The sequence below is a fragment of the Sycon ciliatum genome, chromosome 4, assembly GCF_964019385.1.
Source record: "Sycon ciliatum chromosome 4, ocSycCili1.1, whole genome shotgun sequence".
Classification (NCBI taxonomy): domain Eukaryota; kingdom Metazoa; phylum Porifera; class Calcarea; order Leucosolenida; family Sycettidae; genus Sycon; species Sycon ciliatum.
Window position 1 is genome coordinate 30,983,939 of NC_088646.1, and position 18,778 is coordinate 31,002,716.

At 47.5% G+C, this 18,778-nt stretch overlaps 2 protein-coding genes across 2 annotated transcripts; one reads left to right on the forward strand and one right to left on the reverse strand.

Moving 5' to 3' along the window:
- Window positions 1–2,618: 2,618 nt before the first annotated feature.
- Window positions 2,619–9,332, reverse strand: LOC135815595 (BTB/POZ domain-containing protein 19-like). The gene is made up of 9 exons (XM_065328910.1): window positions 8,935–9,332; window positions 8,266–8,334; window positions 7,392–7,533; window positions 6,881–6,934; window positions 6,197–6,256; window positions 5,348–5,416; window positions 4,626–4,757; window positions 4,088–4,213; window positions 2,619–3,560 (listed from the first exon to the last, which is right to left on the reverse strand). The coding sequence occupies exons 1-9, from the start codon at window positions 9,024–9,026 to the stop codon at window positions 3,432–3,434; spliced, it is 873 nt and encodes a 290-aa protein (XP_065184982.1). The 5' UTR covers window positions 9,027–9,332; the 3' UTR covers window positions 2,619–3,431.
- Window positions 9,333–9,385: 53 nt separating this feature from the next.
- On the forward strand, window positions 9,386–18,521 carry LOC135815592 (paramyosin-like). Its single transcript, XM_065328908.1, has 9 exons — window positions 9,386–9,982; window positions 11,406–11,460; window positions 11,658–11,782; window positions 12,364–12,612; window positions 12,874–13,026; window positions 13,612–13,767; window positions 16,602–16,659; window positions 16,891–16,985; window positions 17,995–18,521. The coding sequence occupies exons 1-9, from the start codon at window positions 9,686–9,688 to the stop codon at window positions 18,070–18,072; spliced, it is 1,266 nt and encodes a 421-aa protein (XP_065184980.1). The 5' UTR covers window positions 9,386–9,685; the 3' UTR covers window positions 18,073–18,521.
- The last annotated feature ends 257 nt before the right edge of the window (window positions 18,522–18,778 follow it).

Sequence of the window (18,778 nt, forward strand, 5' to 3'; positions counted from 1 at the left end):
GGTGTCATATCCAGAATCACGTTCGATCGAGGGTCATGACTCATGAGACTCATGACCGGTCACTTCTGCGACTCGTAGATCTACAGTATCGTATGGGACCCCTACTAATACTACAGGTAGACTCCCTTTAATTCGAACCTCAAATTGCCAGGCCCTGACTTCGAATTATCCAGAACTTCTAATTATCCAAATGCAGTCCCATGCACTGATATGTATGTCAAAATGCTTGAAATCGCTTGCTGAATATTTTTGGCACATTTTTATTTGCATCAACGAAACATAGGTACGGGTCATGTACAACGGATCATCAAAACACTGGATAGACACAAAACCATTAATTTTTGACATCTAGTGAAGAAGTTGTCAGTCACTGCAGCTTTCCTGAAACAATTATTTCAACGGAAAAGAACTGCGCTGCCTAATCGGCGTCACGAAAGGCCGTTGGACAGCAGCACGTCGTTCTGAAGAACGGAAGTGGAGCAAAGGCATAGACAATATTTACGATAATAGTGTTGTTGTGCGCCAACATCTCCGCGCACGAGCTGGCGCGGTAAGAAAGGCCATCGAGATCCGCGAAGAGAGTCAGCCACCAGGAAGAAGTCGTCTTCAATCAAACCTTTGCAATTTGCCTCGCACGGGCTTGAATCAAATTTCGAGAGAAGGTGGGTTTCTTGAACGCTATAGTCGATCCTGCAGCGGACCATCGATCGATTTTTGAGCTACTCTTGGCTAGAGAAGGAGAAAAGAATGAACTTCGAATTACAAGGATTGCAACTCAATCTCACTTCGAAATAAGCGTTCAAAGGACATAGCCAATGTACTGTAAACAGCTCTTCTGTACGAAGACTGGGTTCGAATTATCCAACCGGCGCACTTTTCGTACTTCGAATTATGCATTCGATTTTGACTTGAAGTGACTTGCAGAAGATCGGTACGACGAAAAAGTTCGAATTACACGGAATGTTCGAATTATACCGTATTCGAATTAGAGGGAGTCTACCTGTAATAGTAATTATAATACTAATAGTCTTGGTGCAGGCCTGGCATGCGACAGTTCAAAAATGTACTCTTCAATTATTTTCAAAGCAGGGAGCAGGGCGCCGGGCCGCGAGGGAGTCGTAAAATACTCCCTGGCATGCAGGGCCTAGGCCATAGGGAGTAGTACAATACCGGTACAATACCGTTATTGTCCTACTCCCTGCTTCAAAGACAAAAAATAAGTGTATGGATCGGTCGGTGGCTGTCATCATGCATGGTCATGTACGTGTTGACTGTTGAGCCGGCCGAGCTCAGCAATCAGCATGCATGTAGAACGTGAGTCCGGCGTCGAAATACATGCACCTGCATTCGACCAAGACTACACTAGTCACTACTACTAGTTAGTTGTAGTAATACATTAATTTTATTTTTTGTAGAGCACATAACCAGGCCAGGGGGCGATTCACACGACAGGCAAATCCACGTTTACAGGAAAATCACCATGGAGATATTCCTGCGGGTGACCAAAATTTGTCCACGGGAATCAAAAGTGTCCATGGGTTTTTTTGCCCGCGGATGCCCTCATCTGCGGGCACGTTTACAGTTATGACAATATGAGGCTGTGAGGTCGTACAATCGTACGGTAGTCTTGAACCCTGGTTCAGTGTTTGGCCTTTGCCTTTGGGTACTCATTCCAAATCACCACAGTAACGCCGTATACTCACCGAATACTCGCGGGAGCTCTGGCCGCCACCCGCGGCCGTGTGAACTGCAGCCTCGTGTTTCACTTCCTGCGGGCACCTGACAAACGTGGATTTGCCTGCCGTGTGAATCGCCTATAATGCACTCTTCATTTGACAACTCCCAGACCCAGGGCCCTGTCACCAATCACCATGTACCCGGTAGTAGATGATTATTATGTTTGGTCGTCTTTATTTTGTTGATTAAAAAGCATGTCACGTGAGGGTTGTCTGTTCTACAGCCAATCAGCTTCATCCGCGAGCGGGCAGGTACTTCCATGCATTGCCTGTGGCTGAGGTGGGCAGTAACTTACATGCAGTAACAGTAACAGTACAGGCAGTAACTTACATGTTTTAGTTTTGGTTTTATTCCAAGCAATACGTGGCTGGGGTAGCCAATGACCACTTTGCGCCGGTGGTGATGGCAGAGTTTTCAAGTTATAGCCAACCACGGCTAGCAAGGAAAAGAGTAAGAAGTCGAAAAGAAAAGGAAAAGACTCTTGAAGAAAACGAAGCAAATTTGGACTATATAAAAGCAAATATGTATACTAGTATTGCCGGCTGAAAAAGATGACTCTGTGTCAAGTAGCTACATGCAGTTATTGCCGGCTTTGCCATTACATGTATATGCAACTTGAGTCCTAGGCGACGTCACACACACATGGTGACAGTACATTCAGATGTGACACTACAGCCTGGATCATTCGCAGACTGAGCCGAGAAAAGAATCAAGCCTGAGAAGTTCTAAAAGAAGTTCACCTCTCTCTCTCTCTCTCTCTCTCTCTCTCTCTCTCTCTCTCTCTCTCTCTCTCTCTCTCTCTCTCTCTCTCTCTCTCTCTCTCTCTCTCTCTCTCTCTCTCTCTCTCTCTCTCTCTCTCTCTCTCTCTCTCTCTCTCTCTCTCTCTCTCTCTCTCTCTCTCTCTCTCTCTCTCTCTCTCTCTCTCTCTCTCTCTCTCTCTCTCTCTCTCTCTCTCTCTCTCTCTCTCTCTAATGAATAATTGACACTGTCGGAGTTCTGAGAATTTCCTGCCAGGAGAACATAACTTCAGCGGGGTGAAACTTGAAGCAATCGCATTGAACAGTGCTGCACTATTGCAGATCAACAGAGTAACCAATGTTATCAAGCCTCTTGCTAAGCCGGACTCAAGAGAGGGACGAAATGTAAATAAATGAAATAAAAAAGCACTACCAGCAGCTACCATAACTACAGGAATAATCGAGTTGATTATTTACAACACAATGCTCAGAAGTGAGCTACTTCAAGTGTGATTATTGTCGGACTGGTGATGCAAAGAGCTGTGTAAATGTGAACACGAACATGCATGTGCATTGCAGGTGTGCCCAGTTTCTGCTTTCGACTGTATGCATCTTGCGAATTAATTGCACCTATCTGTGGCCCCACTGGCCCACGGATTGATTTTAAGCCAGTTGTCCTTCACTGCCCGCTCCCCAGCCCGCGCTACTCTGCACGGATACGTGAGAACGAGGTCGGCCGTAGAATGCGAACACAATGTCAGCAGCTCAGATTTGCACATGGACAGCACTGCAATGCCGGAGCTGTGAACCTGCCAACAGCTTCATCCAGCAGCAATGTACGCTGTTGGGTGTGCATGCCTGACCTGTGTATGTTAGCAGCCAACCACACGTCCATACACTCTATTCTGCTTCTGTCTTGCCAGTGTGGAAGGCTGATAGCTTAGCTCATAGCAGACATTACAAGCCATGGCCGAGTGGCTGCAAGGATGGCCGACGCAGGGTGCCGCTGCGTACCGTCACCTGTGGGTCACCTGGCACGGCGTGCTTTGTAGCATGGAACCTCCATGCCGCTGATATCAGACGTACCTGCAGTGCCAACAATAACGAACAGCCAATGTCATATCAATGTTGTAACGCCACTGAGAGTACGTAGCATGACAACACAGTCCTGGATAAATCTGCATAGGACGTAGGCATACAGTACACCTGACATAGGCATACAGTACACCTGACATAGCTATACAGTGCACCTGACATAGGTATGCAGTACACCTGACATAGCTATACAGTGCACCTGATCGTAAAACAAGCCCCCCTTCCAACACACAATCAGCCAAGAGGATCCAAATGCTCACTACCGTATTTTCTGAGGTCTAAACCGGCACACTCGCCCCGGAAACAAAATGTTACATTCCATGGAGTATTTGGGCACATCACCCTGCTACAGTGCTGGCAACTGAAATCCGACCCCCTTGGCGGCGCGCCGGCAATGGGGTCGGATTTCAGTTCCCAGCACTGTATGTCACAATCCTGTATATGTATATAGACTGAAGAGCAATTCCTTTGCAAATGAGATGGGGCATCCTTCATCTTTAAAAGAGACCCGTACTCACCGGAATGTATTTTTTCTTTTCATTCTCCTTTTCTATGACCTTGAGCTCATCTGGGTCCAGCAGTGGAAAGCGCACATGCTCTATGACATTGCGACACGTCTCCCCAAGCGACTCTCCTGTAACAACCTGAAGGTGAATACACACACCGAAGACAGTGGATTTTACATGAAACGTGTTTGCACACGTACACACACACACACACCATGCACATACATACACATGTATACACATACACACATATGCACACACACACACACACACACACACACACACGCACACACACGTGCACACCATGTGACGCCCATCGCCGGAGGCGATGATAGCGATGCTACAGCAGAAGCCATAGCAACTTGTGCTGGGATTGCACCATTCAACAGCTTGCAAGGCTGAATAATTGACCACCACATCGAGTGCCACATCAGTCATACGACAGAAGCAATCCGCCATATTCTATTAGCCCTAGCATGCATACATTCACATTGTGACAAGCAGCCACCATTCCCCCGAAGGACATCGCGGAACAGCCGGTGAATCTTACGGAGTTAACGCTCGCCCATTCCTTCACGTGCTTGAGTACTTCTCCTTCATCCAGCTGTAGTCCGTTGCATTTCAGAACGAATATCATGGTCTCCTCGGACAGCTCGTGAAATCCCCTTGACTGGAACACAACCTGCACATACAGGGGACCCGACACCATACAACACCACTGATGGGATTATGCCATCACATCCGTGCCACTGCAATACTAGCTGGTCCATGTATCCGTGATGGCAGGCAATCAATACTTTACTGAAAATGGGGTGAGAAGGTGACACCGGCTTTCTGTCAGCGTTTGAAAATGAAACACATGAGAAAGAGGAGGAGGAGAAGACGGAGGGAGGGGGAGGAGGAGAAGGGAAAGAGGGAGGAGGAGGAAGAAGAAGAAGAAGAGAAAGAGGATCAGGAGAAGGAGAAAGAGGTGTCAACAATTTCTGGCAGATAAGTCGCACATCAGTGAGTTAGCATACACATGAGACAAGAGGCCATAGTTACCATGGTAACTGAAACCTGACCTGAAACGGTGTGTGTCTGAACCCGGACTAGGACGTTGTACAGGATCCATTACATACAGAACATGTGTTTTTCGATCGAGGCTGTGACCAACTGACCCAAATATGGGTTACACTAGCAATGAAATATCAACAAGTGCAATCTCCCTAGATGATGTGACGCACGTAGTGGTGCACAGAATGTCATTCCATAATAGTCTATTAGACTTACTGCAGTGTGACTCTCAATGAATTGCTTGCACGTTGACTGGAGGTCTGTGAGCTCATACACAAGTGCTGCCTGCACACACACACACACACACACACACACACACACACACACACACACACACACACACACACACACACACACACACACACACACACACACACACACACACACACACACACACACACACACACACACACACACACACACACACACACACACACACACACACACACACACACACACACACACACACACACACACACACACACACACACACACACACACACACACACACACACACACACACACACACACACACACACACACACACACACACACACACACACACACACACACACACACACACACACACACACACACACACACACACACACACACACACACACACACACACACACACACACACACACACACACACACACACACACACACACACACACACACACACACACACACACACACACACACACACACACACACACACACACACACACACACACACACACACACACACACACACACACACACACACACACACACACACACACACACACACACACACACACACACACACACACACACACACACACACACACACACACACACACACACACACACACACACACACACACACACACACACACACACACACACACAGATGCACGATTGAGGTTATAACCCCAGCCTGATTGGTAAGTTGTAGCAAGTGATGACCATGGAAGTTTAGAGTTTTCATTTTGCACTCATCATCGCACAACCGGCTCACAGTGTATGCAGGGCTGCAGTAGAACTGTGCCGTGCACGCACCTACAGTCATTGCAGTATTACCTGTACATATTCGCAAGCATTCTCCACGGTTAGCCGGTCTGTCATGAATCGGATGCACACCTGAAACGGAGCGCAGAAAAACACTGGACTTGAGCACAGCTATGGGACATGGATCCAAGCAGGTGGAGAGGTATGACACGCCCCCCCCCCCCCCCCCCCCAAAGCTACACAATCATGTAACCAGCAGTACCAAACGTGTGAAAGAGTGCAGCCAATGTGCATACACAGTAAAGTACACGGCACATGTTCATGCATATGTGTGCCGTGGTAGCCGTTATAATAATAATTATTATTATTATTGTTATAGCTCACACATCTCATCGTGGCTGTCAGTGGGTATCAGTCTACTATCAGCTACAATGTACATGTAGTAAAAGCATTTACAGCGACATGAGACCACAGTACCAGAACAGGGTTCGTTTTGGGCCGGGATTCGTAACTAAGTTCTACGTTATCTGTGTTGTCAGTATGCAATATGCAATTGTGACCGAAGCCGTAACTGATCACCCCATTTTAGGCAGCCCGGCCCAGCGATGGAATGCCGTGAGGGTGCATAAACCGACCCTGCCTGAAGGACGATTCTGACGAGAACTCTGGAAGTGAAATCCACATTACCACCTACAGCCCGTGTTTTCTCCCTCGATAGCCCGACTCCCTGCTGGACACCCCTACAGCATTGTTTACCTTGACAAGCTCTGGTAGACCGTACTCAACCGCAGTGCTCAACAGGTCCACTGCCTGTAGCAGACGGGAACACACACCACACACACGCATGCACACACACACACACACACACACACACACATACACACACGCATGCACACACACACACACACACACACACACACACACACACACACACACACACGGGAACACACACACGCACGCATAATTGTTATGGTTTACATGCGCATAACCGTTGCTCAGGTTGCTCGTTTTACCAGCAATTCAGTAATGGTACGTTACAATGGGACGTGGGAGTTATATGAGGCGCCGAGGTCGGAACATCACCACAGAACCATTCCAGCCGGTACGCATGGATGGAAGCAAGAGCTTGGACTTTGTTTGTACACCCTACTGGAAGTCCGGACTGGAATTCTCGTGCATAGATCCCACTCCACACAGCACGTAGCCTCGGAACAATCACTATTTCACCTGCTCACAAATGATTCTCCCCGTCCAACTGGATACGTACCTGTTCCAATGTCGGTAAACATCTGTTTGTGTAGATGAACTCCAGCATCATAATGAACGTGATCGGCTGAACATCTGATAGCACAAAGGGCATGTCGTCTGATGCACTCCTCTCCGCAAACATGGCCCGAAACACCTCACATCTGCCAAGTGTGCATGGAGAAACAAGAGTACAGTACTACATGTATAGTATAGTACATGTATAGTATACTTTGAAGTAGTACAGTACAGTATAATATACTGTACTGTACTACTTCAAAGTAGTACATGACATTGTATAGTATAGTATAGTACTACAAGTACATGTGTAGTATAGTACATGTGTAGTATAGTACATGTGTAGTATAGTACATGTGTAGTATAGTACATGTATAGTATAGTACATGTATAGTATAGTACATGTATAGTATAGTACATGTGTAGTATAGTACATGTGTAGTATAGTACATGTGTAGTATAGTACATGTATAGTATAGTACATGTATAGTATAGTACATGTATAGTATAGTACATGTGTAGTATAGTACATGTGTAGTATAGTACATGTGTAGTATAGTACATGTGTAGTATAGTACATGTGTAGTATAGTACATGTGTTGGGCCTTCATGGTGTAAAACTACAGCGTCCACTGTGGCCTGTTTTCCAGAGTGGGTTATTGCCTTCATGCTGCTGGCTTCGGGCAGTACACCGACTTCAAACTTGGTAGTCATTTGTTGGCACAATCTTGATAAGCAAATTAACTCGGGGGTTAAAGATCAACTGATGGTGATCCAACTCAAACGTATTGCCGGGTTGGGGTAGACAGGCTTCTTCACACAGTGTTCAGATCGGTGGTAATGTTTAAGGAGCTGGGTATGCGTGCATGTACGCTAACCTTGCGGCCAGTATGCAGCGATGGGCATAGATAAGGTGTCGATCCTCGCCAAGGACGAACTGTAAATCACTGCACGGGATGAAACAGAAAGATTCATGTAGTTCTCACCGGAGCATGCACACCGACTAGACACGTGATCGTGAGTGCAGATGTCAGGATCTAGGTCATGATGCAGCTGGTGCGGGTTGTGATGCCGACAGTTTGCATTCCACACCTCAGCGCCATGCTAGATGCAGTGTATACAGTGGTCCCTCTATAATCCGGCACCATTTGTAACAAGGGAAATCTGCTGGATTAGGGAGGGTGCTGGATTAACAAATCTGATTGACTGCTGCAATGTGCATGAAGAGGACATTTTGGCTACTGAAAATCGTGCTGGTTTATCGAGGGTGCTGGATTATAAAGTGCTGGATTAGAGAGGGACGACTGTACTACACATGGCGACCCATTGAATGATGTGATAGTCACGGCCCAATGAATTGAAGGAGCACCAACGAACATGCACATGTCCTCCAATAACCGATCCTATTCAATTGCAATCACATCCACACTATGCTATCCCATTCATCTTGTTCCGACATCTTCCCCTTACCCTTCTAGGCTAGCATGTAGTGGACGCCAAGGATTCGGCTGCGCACTAGTATTACGTTTCGTGGCTACAACGCATACCTTAGTTCGGAGCTGTTGACCAGCTTGCTCATCTCCGTGGCAAACGCATCTGGTGCTCCGAAGAGTGACTTCTGTCGACTACTACTGGACATGATAATAATTGATAGCGAATTAGTCTAGCAGCTGCAGCGCTAGCGATCAGTCGGAGTCCTGTTCCGTTCCGGCCACTTATGATTTACGACCGCAGTCTCAGTGAAATCTAACGCTGAAGACACAAGTGTTCGGTAGCGACAGCCAACAAACAACCGTGCACTATCTCTCGACTCCTGCAAGCAGGTAGGTTTCTGAAAAGTCAAAGACAAGGTATGGCCACGACTTCAGAGTTCAGTCTTGCCGGAGTTGGGGAGAAAGTAGCCCTCCCCTAGCAACGAACCGTGTACTAGATCATAGCCAGTAGAGCCTAGGCTAGACTAGAGGCTACAAACTCACTCAGATCAGAGCACCAAGCATGCATGTCCATAATTATGGATTGGTTCACGAGACGGATCAAAGTAAGTTCCGTTGCCAGGTGACCGATGGGCCCAGAGAGCAGTTCAAACAACCTAGCCGACACTGGCGCAGTAGCGGAGAGGACCATTCCGAAATGTCACAAACAAACAACACCACCGCAGTCGATGATTCACTTCGCAACTAACTAATTACTTGTCTCATTCATCGGAGAAGAATCTAACGGTGCGGCCAGTAGATATAATAGCAAATATTCCAAGAAGAAGTTTCCAATCTCATACTGGTTCTGTTGTCATAACTAGTAATGGCTGCTATTCGCTGCGGAAGCGGGAAGGCGAAACTTCCGCCAATCCCTCCGATACCAGCCACCGCAGCAGCATCGGCATCAGCAGCCGTCGCTGCAGCTGGTAGCGCGCCGAAGCAGGTCTCATCCACGTCTTTGCTCGGAGAGGGACAAGGTGCCAATGGCGGAGTGACTGGGTCAGCGTCACAGACACTTGTCTCTGCAGCGGGCAGGGGATCTTGTCACGAGCATGTCGGTGCGGTGCTAAACAATGCTGCGGGCGATTGTAACACACTATTGAGGCAACTGGTGCAGCAGGTGAGAAACCCACCCACTTCAGCGGTTCACACATCCATGCAGATGCCCTGTGGAACCTCTCAAGTAACATTAGCTACGTAGACCTACTGTAGATCTACACCCTAGACTATATGTGAGACACAAGGCGTGACAATGCTCATTTAATATCATTATCATGATTTGTATACCACGAGCATAGTGGCGATTCTGTGACTGCTAGAGTGGATCAGGGTGTAGTGTTGAGATTCACGACTCCCAGGAACCCTGCCGGAGTGAACCGAAATGATGCATGGATGGCAGCAGCCCAAGATGGTGCTGGAATGAAGTGCAAGCTGAATTGCAGCGTCAGGTGCATTGTGCAATGCTCCACTTAGCAACTACATCTATAGTATACATTGTAGTACAGTCAACTTCGCTAATAACGACTGCGGATATAACGACAATCCGCGAATAACGACCGAATTTCCATGCCCAGAGCAAAGCCCCATCTGACTGTATACATTTAACTTCGGATATAACGACTATCTGAATAACGACAATTCGCGAATAGCGACATGCTTTCAGTACCCCGAGGTCATATTCACTGCTTGAATAACGACTTTCCGGGATTTTGCCAGCTATTTCAAGTACCTGTCAGTCAAGTACATGTACATGTACATGTCATGCAGAAGTACCAGAACCCGGCCATGGTGATCAGGTGATGGATAAAGGCACACATGCAAGAAAATGCAGCCAAGTGGGGGGGGGGGGGGGGGGTTCTTCCTCTTTTTTTTTGCTTCAAAATTGTTGGATTTACCAGCACACCTGTACATATACATATAGTTGTACATGATTGTACAGTAATCATCATACATGTACATGTCCCTGGCCCTGTAGATGGCTCAAAAAGGCATAATTTTCAATTTATTTCCCTTGCGTATTGACTTTATAGTTCCATTCAACTGCAATATGGAAATAAAGTACACCTTGACATAGAGCAAGAAAAGAGCTTCATTTTGATATGCATGTCACACTATACAAAATATGGATTCACATACATTCAAATGGGACTTCGGTTATAAGGACACTTCGCGAATAACGACACTTTTCTGATGCCCCGCCGAATGTCGTTATTCGCAAAATTGACTGTAGTTGTGATTGCTAGGCAAACTGTAGTTGCATCGCCAACATCTCTTGCGGCATGCCCCACTATTCACTATTCACTATTCAAGAATCACTTTATGCTACAGTTCACCAAGTGTCCTGTGTCCCCCATATCAGCATGTATGCATGTGTGTGTGTGTGTGTGTGTGTGTGTGTGTGTGTGTGTGTGTGTGTGTGTGTGTGTGTGTGTGTGTGTGTGTGTGTGTGTGTGTGTGTGTGTGTGTGTGTGTGTGTGTGTGTGTGTGTGTGTGTGTGTGTGTATGTGATTGTTGCTGTTACTGTGTGTCCGTGCTCTCAATAGGCGGAGCAGGTGGAACGTGACGTTGAGACACGGCTGAGAGAAGCGATAAGGGAAGGTACGTAACGTTACGGTCTATGCCAGCACCCTTTGTCCAGTCGCTTCCCTTCTGTATGGCCACTTTTGTCACCGTGCATATTTGCAGTACGCTGTTGCATAACTTATACCCAGAGCCAGCCTTTCTACTAGCAGAGGCTAATGATACAAGTACTAATGGCCAGCTGTTCTTATGTACACAATGGGCATGTCCTGCAGCTACAACTTTCCTTGCACAAGAGCTTGCTGCAGCTCAGACCAGATTTGAGACGGAGAAGGCGGAGTTGTCGGCACAGGTCAAGAAGCTCGCTCTGGACTGTGCCGAGTGGGAGCGCAAAGACCAGGTAGAGTACGCTGGGTGGACGTCTTGTGGTGTGGTGTTCAATGTGAAATGTGACCGTCTTGTACGGGGCCAATGTCATGTATTGTTAGTTTAGTCGACGATGATTTTCTCTGATGCAGGCACACCCTACATGTATGCAAAGTGTGGCTCAACACTGATCATTTGATGAAGTGACAATTACACACAAGCACATGCAACTCGTCCAGCCTAATACTCTCAGTGGCAGTGATCAATGGCAATTTCTGTTTTACAGACTTTTACTCCACTGTCCCAACTGTAACTATCACCTATGATCTCGTTCAAAATGAAGCACAATAGTGATACAGTAAGACCTGGCGTAAGAGACCTCCCGTTTTAGCGACCACCTGCTCTTCACGACCGTTTTTCCACGCACGGACAGTTCTACACAGACTCTGTGGGACCTGGTTCTGAAGACCACCCGGCTTTAACGACCGCTTTTCCTTGCACCGTGGGGTGGTCGCTTAAACCAGGTTTTACTGTAGTTAGAAGTCGTACATCTCAGGTATTTTTCTGATGTCATACGATGCCTGTGTTTGTACATGATGTGTTGTTATCATCCAGGAGAGCCAGAGTACAATCTGCACTCTCAAGAAGCGCGAGGAAACACTTGTCAAGGACACCGAAAGGCTCAGTGCATCACTGTGCAGCGCCCAGAAAGCCCACCAAGACGCTGACGATGCGCTGAATGTGCAGCGACTTGAGCATCAGAAGGAGCTGCAGAGCGTCATGGACAAGTACGGCAGCCAGCTGAGCGAAATAGACAAGTCTGGCGAGGAGAGCAAGAAGAGAAACCAGCAGCTCAACACCCAGGTAATGCTACAACATGGCCGCTAATACAGTACCTCCTAATACCTCATAATGTAATGATTCCACTCACTTTGATACTCTGTGTCTGGAAAATCATATGAGTAGAGTCTACACTAACTAACGGCCTGTGAGGGAGAAAGAGAGTGAAGGTAGTCGCAGCAGCAGCAGCAGCAGTGAAATAACGAGGAGCATTGTACTGCAATGCATCGAGATTACCTCAGTGCTATAACTTACTTTGCAACTGTTCTATGTGTAACACAAAAGATCAAGCAACTGCGTGATGCCAACAACAAACTGACCAGCAAGCTGAGCGAGGAAGAGGCACTCCGTCAAAAGCTGGAGAAACAGCGGAAAGATGACCACACAGCCAGCACATCCACGAGCAAAAAGCTGACTTTGGAGCTGTCGACATTGAAAGTAAGCTGCATTGCCGTGCACGAATGCAAAGCGTCACTTCAGACGAGGATGTAACATACGTGTATCTTGATATGAAGCAACCGCATGTTCGCAATGACTGTGTGCTATACACGGTTAAGTCTAGAACTGTGTATACGTACAGGGCCGGCGCCACTGGTACGGCCGGTACGGCCATGGCCGTACCAAAACAAAAAAAAACAAAAACAAAAAGTGGGCGTGGAACGTCCAAAACCGGGGAGAAAAAGTTTCGATGTATGATTTTGTACAGGGAGTCGCCCAGAGTGCAGGATTTGCCGCCTAAATTCCAAACAAATTCTGGGGGACGACCCCCAGACCCCCTTAAACATGGCCCTTCGGCCGCACCGCTCCGCGGAAGCTGCCTCCGGCCCTGACGTATACCATGCAGTACATGTATCAGTGTCTGCAAGTTCGGTTCCCTAACACTCAGTACCTATTAGCACTGTGTAGAAGCTGATGAGCATAACGTTGTGCACCTTGAAGTGCAGGTAGCGGAGTGGGGGGGGGGGGGGGACTATGCAGATCCTTCCTTCACAGTTCCGTACGTTTTGCTCTCTGCCGTCCTAGAGTCAACTCTCCCAGTGCCAACAGGACCTTGCCAAGGCTAATCGAGCAGCTGAACAGTATGAGAAGCAGTTGACACGACAGCAGAATGAGCACAGTGATGCCATGAAGAAGAGCAAAAGTCATCACGCATCGGTGGTGACGGGTCTCAACGAGAAGGTTAGCTCGCGTCGCTTGACGTGACTCGGTGTATTCGTGAAACGGAATAGAGAAACCAGGATTGCTTGTGTGTGTGTGGGGGGGGGGGGGGGGGAGGGGGGTGCGCGTGCATGCGTGTTTGTATGTGTGTACATGCGTTTGTGTATGTGTGTACATGTGTGTGTGTGTGTGTGTGTGTGTGTGTGTGTGTGTGTGTGAAAAAGAAAAAAAAAAGAAAAAAAAAGAAAAAAAAGAAAAAAAAGAAAAAGACCAAAAAAGGGATTCACTGGCCAGAAAATGTCACTCCAAATAGCTGTATGGTGTAGACCAGGCTGAATAGTGACGGTCAATTCTTCAGCCTTGCAAGCTGTTGAATGGTGTAATCCCAGCACAAGTTGCTATGGCTTCTGCCGTAGCATTGCTATCATCGCCTCCGGCGATGGGCGTCAAAGGTCAAAGGTGTGTGTGTGTGTGTGTGTGTGTGTGTGTGTGTGTGTGTGGGTGTCCCATATGGTGCAGTGGTATGTGCAGCGATTTCCAATCGATAGGTTGCGGGTTCGATTCCCGACGATTATGGTCACACACGTCTTTCTTCTCTTTCTCAGACTCTTCCTGACTTTTCTATCATTCTCCTGGGTGGTTACCAACAGCCAGTGCATGCCGGAGTATGTGGTGTGATGTGTGTGTGTGTGCGGGAAAAAAATGAAAAGGCCAAAAATAGGGATTCACTGGCCAGAAAAAGTCACTTCAAATAGCTGTATGGGGTAGACCAGGCTGAATAGTGACGGTCAATTCTTCAGCCTTGCACGCTGTTGAATGGTGCAATCCCAGCACAAGTTGCTATGGCTTCTGTCGTAGCATTGCTAGCATCGCCTCTGGCGATGGGCGTCAAAAGGTCAAAAGGTAAAAGGTGTGTGTGCGTGCGTGTGTGTGTGTTTTTCTACTTGGCAACCTGCAAAGAATGGCACTGAGACTTGTTGTGATCTCGAACTCGTCAGTCACTGAACTGATTTTATTGTAAAGAAGACACGAACTTATAGAGTGTGAAGAAGAGTATAGCGAGATAGAGAGCGGTAGAAGGAGAGCCACTGGACAGCTGGATAGTGTATCAATAAGCGCACGAGGGGAAGGCTAGACAGTATGTCTCTAGACATCAATAGGTATTGTACGAAAGGCCAGTCAATAGTACTAAAGAGTGAAGTCAACCACAACACAGACAATAGCTTCAGACAATCATGACAGGCATGATACGGATGATATAACATCTCCCCTTTCAAGCAAAGAGTGAAAACAGAGGGCAAAGAGGCCAAATAGAACTGGAGCATTTGATACTAGAGCCAGCAGAGAAAGAGCGCAACCATGCGTTATGTGGAAGGAGTGTGAGCACAAAGAGCAAGACGCAGAGATCAGAGTGCGACTCTACGAGTACAGAATACGAGTAGAAAGTACGTGGAGTTACCCTAAGAATGGAGAGTCCATGTCAGCATCGCACTCATGAACAGCATGACTGTTTGGTGCTGTGGTGGTACTTACAGTAACACCACCCACGGATTTCTGACTAGTGTCACGTTGGCGCTGTTGACACACGCGGAAGTGACCAAGTAACAAACGGTTCGTTTCTTGCGAGTCTTTGGCTGTAGCTGGGCAATCACGCCGAGTGTGAGCTGCACCACCACAGACTCGATGGATCGTTACTACACTGAGGCAACGGTGTCGGAGGTCGAACAGTACAACGAGTTGTCTGAGGTTTCCGCCGCGTTTGCGAGGGGCGGTGAACCTGGGAGAGACTTGCGGAGCGCCATCTCTGTCCTCTCCGTTCGCAGGTAAGTTTCGGCCTGCTCGACAGTTGTGGTAGCGGTCTGAGGCGCTTGACGGCGGAGGAGGAAGACTTGGGCATCGGCCGGGAGGGCCACGATCAGTTGTTCTCGAACGAGGAGGTTATTGACGTTGTCCGAGGACTATGCAGGAGCTGCAATGAGACTTACACGAGGAGCTGCGACCGGTAGGAACGCGGAGGCAGGGAGGCTGCTTAGAGGCAGACGGACGGATTCTGCTTAGAGTTAGAGGTAGACGGACGGATTCTGCTTATTAGAGGCAGACGGACGGATTCTGCATAGAGGCAGACGGACGGTTTCTGCTTAGAGACAGACGGACGGTATCTGCAGTGAGGCAGACGAACGGTTTCTGCAATGAGGCAGAAGGACGGTTTCTGCAATTAGGCAGAATTGCTAGAGAGAGCCTGAGTAAGAGGGCTAAAACGGGTAAAGAGGAGTACAGTTTGAGGACTACATTGCAAGCAACTCGGCTAGATTCGTAATCAAGCCGCTTCTGACACCATGTTGTGATCTCGAACTCGTCAGTCACTGAACTGATTTTATTGTAAAGAAGACACGAACTTATAGAGTGTGAAGAAGAGTATAGCGAGATAGAGAGCGGTAGAAGGAGAGCCACTGGACAGCTGGATAGTGTATCAATAAGCGCACGAGGGGAAGGCTAGACAGTATGTCTCTAGACATCAATAGGTATTGTACGAAAGGCCAGTCAATAGTACTAAAGAGTGAAGTCAACCACAACACAGACAATAGCTTCAGACAATCATGACAGGCATGATACGGATGATATAACAAGACTCAGCTGAACATCATACGTACGTGTGTACACGTACCACAATGTTGGATAGGCTAAGCTACTGAAGGGAGCAATGATTAACAAAATGGGAGACAGTGGCAGTAGCTTGCTGTCACGTTTAAGTCAGCGCTCACATGCCAATCAGAGTTACGGTTCCAGTGTGATACAGAAACATGTGCCATTTCAATGGTTTGCCGGTGTTGGTGATGCTGACTGAATGTGTACAGATCGAGCAATTGGAGAGCGAAATGGCAGAGCTAAGGATGCACTACCAGGCGGAAATAGGTAAGTGCTGCTAGATCACACATTGACCCCTTCAAAACTCCTGGAAAGGTCTGAACATTGCCCCAATCGAGGGTTTTTTGTCCGCAAGCTGACCTCTGGTATGTGTGATTCAACCGTCGTCGCACGCATTGTGGAGCATTTCCCTTACGTGAAATGAAGTCTGAATCAGGCTAAAAGACCTAGCTCCGAACAGCTGTTTCTTACATGTCCTTTCCTTGTCCTTGTCGACAGAGAGACTGAGGAAGGAGATGGCAGAGAAAATGCATGCCTCTCTGGACAACTGGCTCGGTGGAGACGACGCGCTGCTGAAGAAACTTCGAAAGCAGGTCAGTGGCCGCTCTGATTGGAGTGTGGAATGCTAGCGAAGAGCATGTCTGCGGTGTGTACAGCCTGTGGCCGCTGGTTGACAGGGAAATGACCACCAAACACAGCCTTTCAATAAGTGATGACGTCATGCGTTACACGGTTTTAGAAGCACCGTTCGCAACTTCGCATGCGGAGGCACTCGTACATGTAATTATATCCACAAGATACTGCCTACACAGTAAATGACACCTTGTCTGTGTGTGCTGGATGTGATGTGTTGCCGAGTGATTGCTCGGCATGTAACTCGAGTGGCAAGCGACTATCCTGACTTCATTGCAAGATCCTGCTTGTCCTGCACATCTAGTCTAGGCATTGTTTCGGCATGAGATGTGATGCAATGCGTGCACGTCCCCATACCGCGAGTCAGGCTTAAATACTACCTGCAACTATGTGCTTGTACCGGTATATGTACATGTCATTGTACATGTACATGTACATGTACTTGGTGTGTTGCTGACTCGTTGGCCAGCTGGGTATAGAGGTTATGCGAATGATGTCATGGTGGTCAGTCAGCAGAACCGCTTATGGGCGCTATGTGTACATCATAAGTCGCTAGTGCACCACGATGCCGCAACGTTGCCGAAGCATCTCAACTGATGACGTGACCGCATAAACCTCAACATGCAATTTACATCATCAGTTGCAATGCTCTGGCAACGTCGCGGCACAGCACGCACTAGCCCATAATAACATATTCGCTGCTTTGTCATTGAGCATTTGTGCTCGTTTGGATTAGCGAATTCAAATAAAGTATACAAACAAACAAACAAACAAACTAGCGACTCATGATGTATACATGAACATAGCGCCTATAAGCCGTTATGCTGTGTATGTAGCGCCCATAAGCGGTTCCGGATTTTCTGCTCACTCGTCATTATAACTTCTACCAGTAGGACCAGGGTCTATGCAGGCTATCATTAGCATATAAACATCTGTATGACTGGGTTGTTTGTGCGGCTTCTTTCACAGAACCAAGAGGAGAAGGGCAAGCTGGATGCTGAGCGGCTGGCAGTGGGAAGCAGCAAGAAGAAATCAAATCGCCTCTAAGGGCAACACTAGCTAGTAGGGGATGCTGTGTGACTTGTACCCAGACTCACTTGAAAGTAACTTCCATGGGTAACCATGGGTAACACTAGTGCCAGTTTGTATTCTGGTCCAATGGATGCAGCTGATGATGAATTCTGTACACCTTGATCTGAGTGTCTTCTCATGTAAAAGCTAAGTGCTGTAGGAGTGGCACGACAGAGATTGGAGCACATGCTTGGCATGAATTGAGCGACAACATCAGAACTCTGACTGAGCATTTTTTTCTATTATTTTTACTTCAATAATGAGAGGTTGCAAGTGCAACTGGAAACAACTATCAGTTATTGGCAAGTTATTGCAGCTTGTCAACAAGCCGCAATGATCTCAGTACTAGCTATTTTCTTGAACAGTTAGAGCTGTTTTGTGTGAACCACTAGCTCATAATGTCATTATGAACTTGTGGCTTGAGATTGATACTTGATGGATACACTGACTCAAATCATGTCACATCGCATGGCTGACTGCACTTGCGGCATGCTTGCAAACACAAGATGCATGCCAAGGCAGGTTGCGAGAGGCTTCTCGGCACGTTCAATGCATGCAGCACAGCACCTATGGCCTAGCGGAGCTTCCAGCCTCATCGATCCCCACCAGAGGGAGGTGAATACCAGGGAGTAGTAAAATACACTGTATTTTACTACTCCCTGGTGAATACCTATGCTATAGC

What these genes read in the sequence shown, in the direction of transcription:
- LOC135815595 (XM_065328910.1), bottom strand. Translation starts at nt 9,026, where the DNA reads ATGTCCAGTAGTAGTCGACAGAAGTCACTCTTCGGAGCACCAGATGCG. An exon ending in GTTTACCGACATTGGAACAG is followed by an intron (nt 6,935 to 7,391) that starts GTACGTATCCAG and finishes CGTCTGCTACAG; the next exon opens with GCAGTGGACCTGTTGAGCAC. An exon ending in AATGGGCGAGCGTTAACTCC is followed by an intron (nt 4,214 to 4,625) that starts GTAAGATTCACC and finishes ATTCACCTTCAG; the next exon opens with GTTGTTACAGGAGAGTCGCT.
- LOC135815592 (XM_065328908.1), top strand. Translation starts at nt 9,686, where the DNA reads ATGGCTGCTATTCGCTGCGGAAGCGGGAAGGCGAAACTTCCGCCAATC. An exon ending in TGGAGCTGTCGACATTGAAA is followed by an intron (nt 13,027 to 13,611) that starts GTAAGCTGCATT and finishes CTGCCGTCCTAG; the next exon opens with AGTCAACTCTCCCAGTGCCA. An exon ending in TGAAGAAACTTCGAAAGCAG is followed by an intron (nt 16,986 to 17,994) that starts GTCAGTGGCCGC and finishes CTTCTTTCACAG; the next exon opens with AACCAAGAGGAGAAGGGCAA.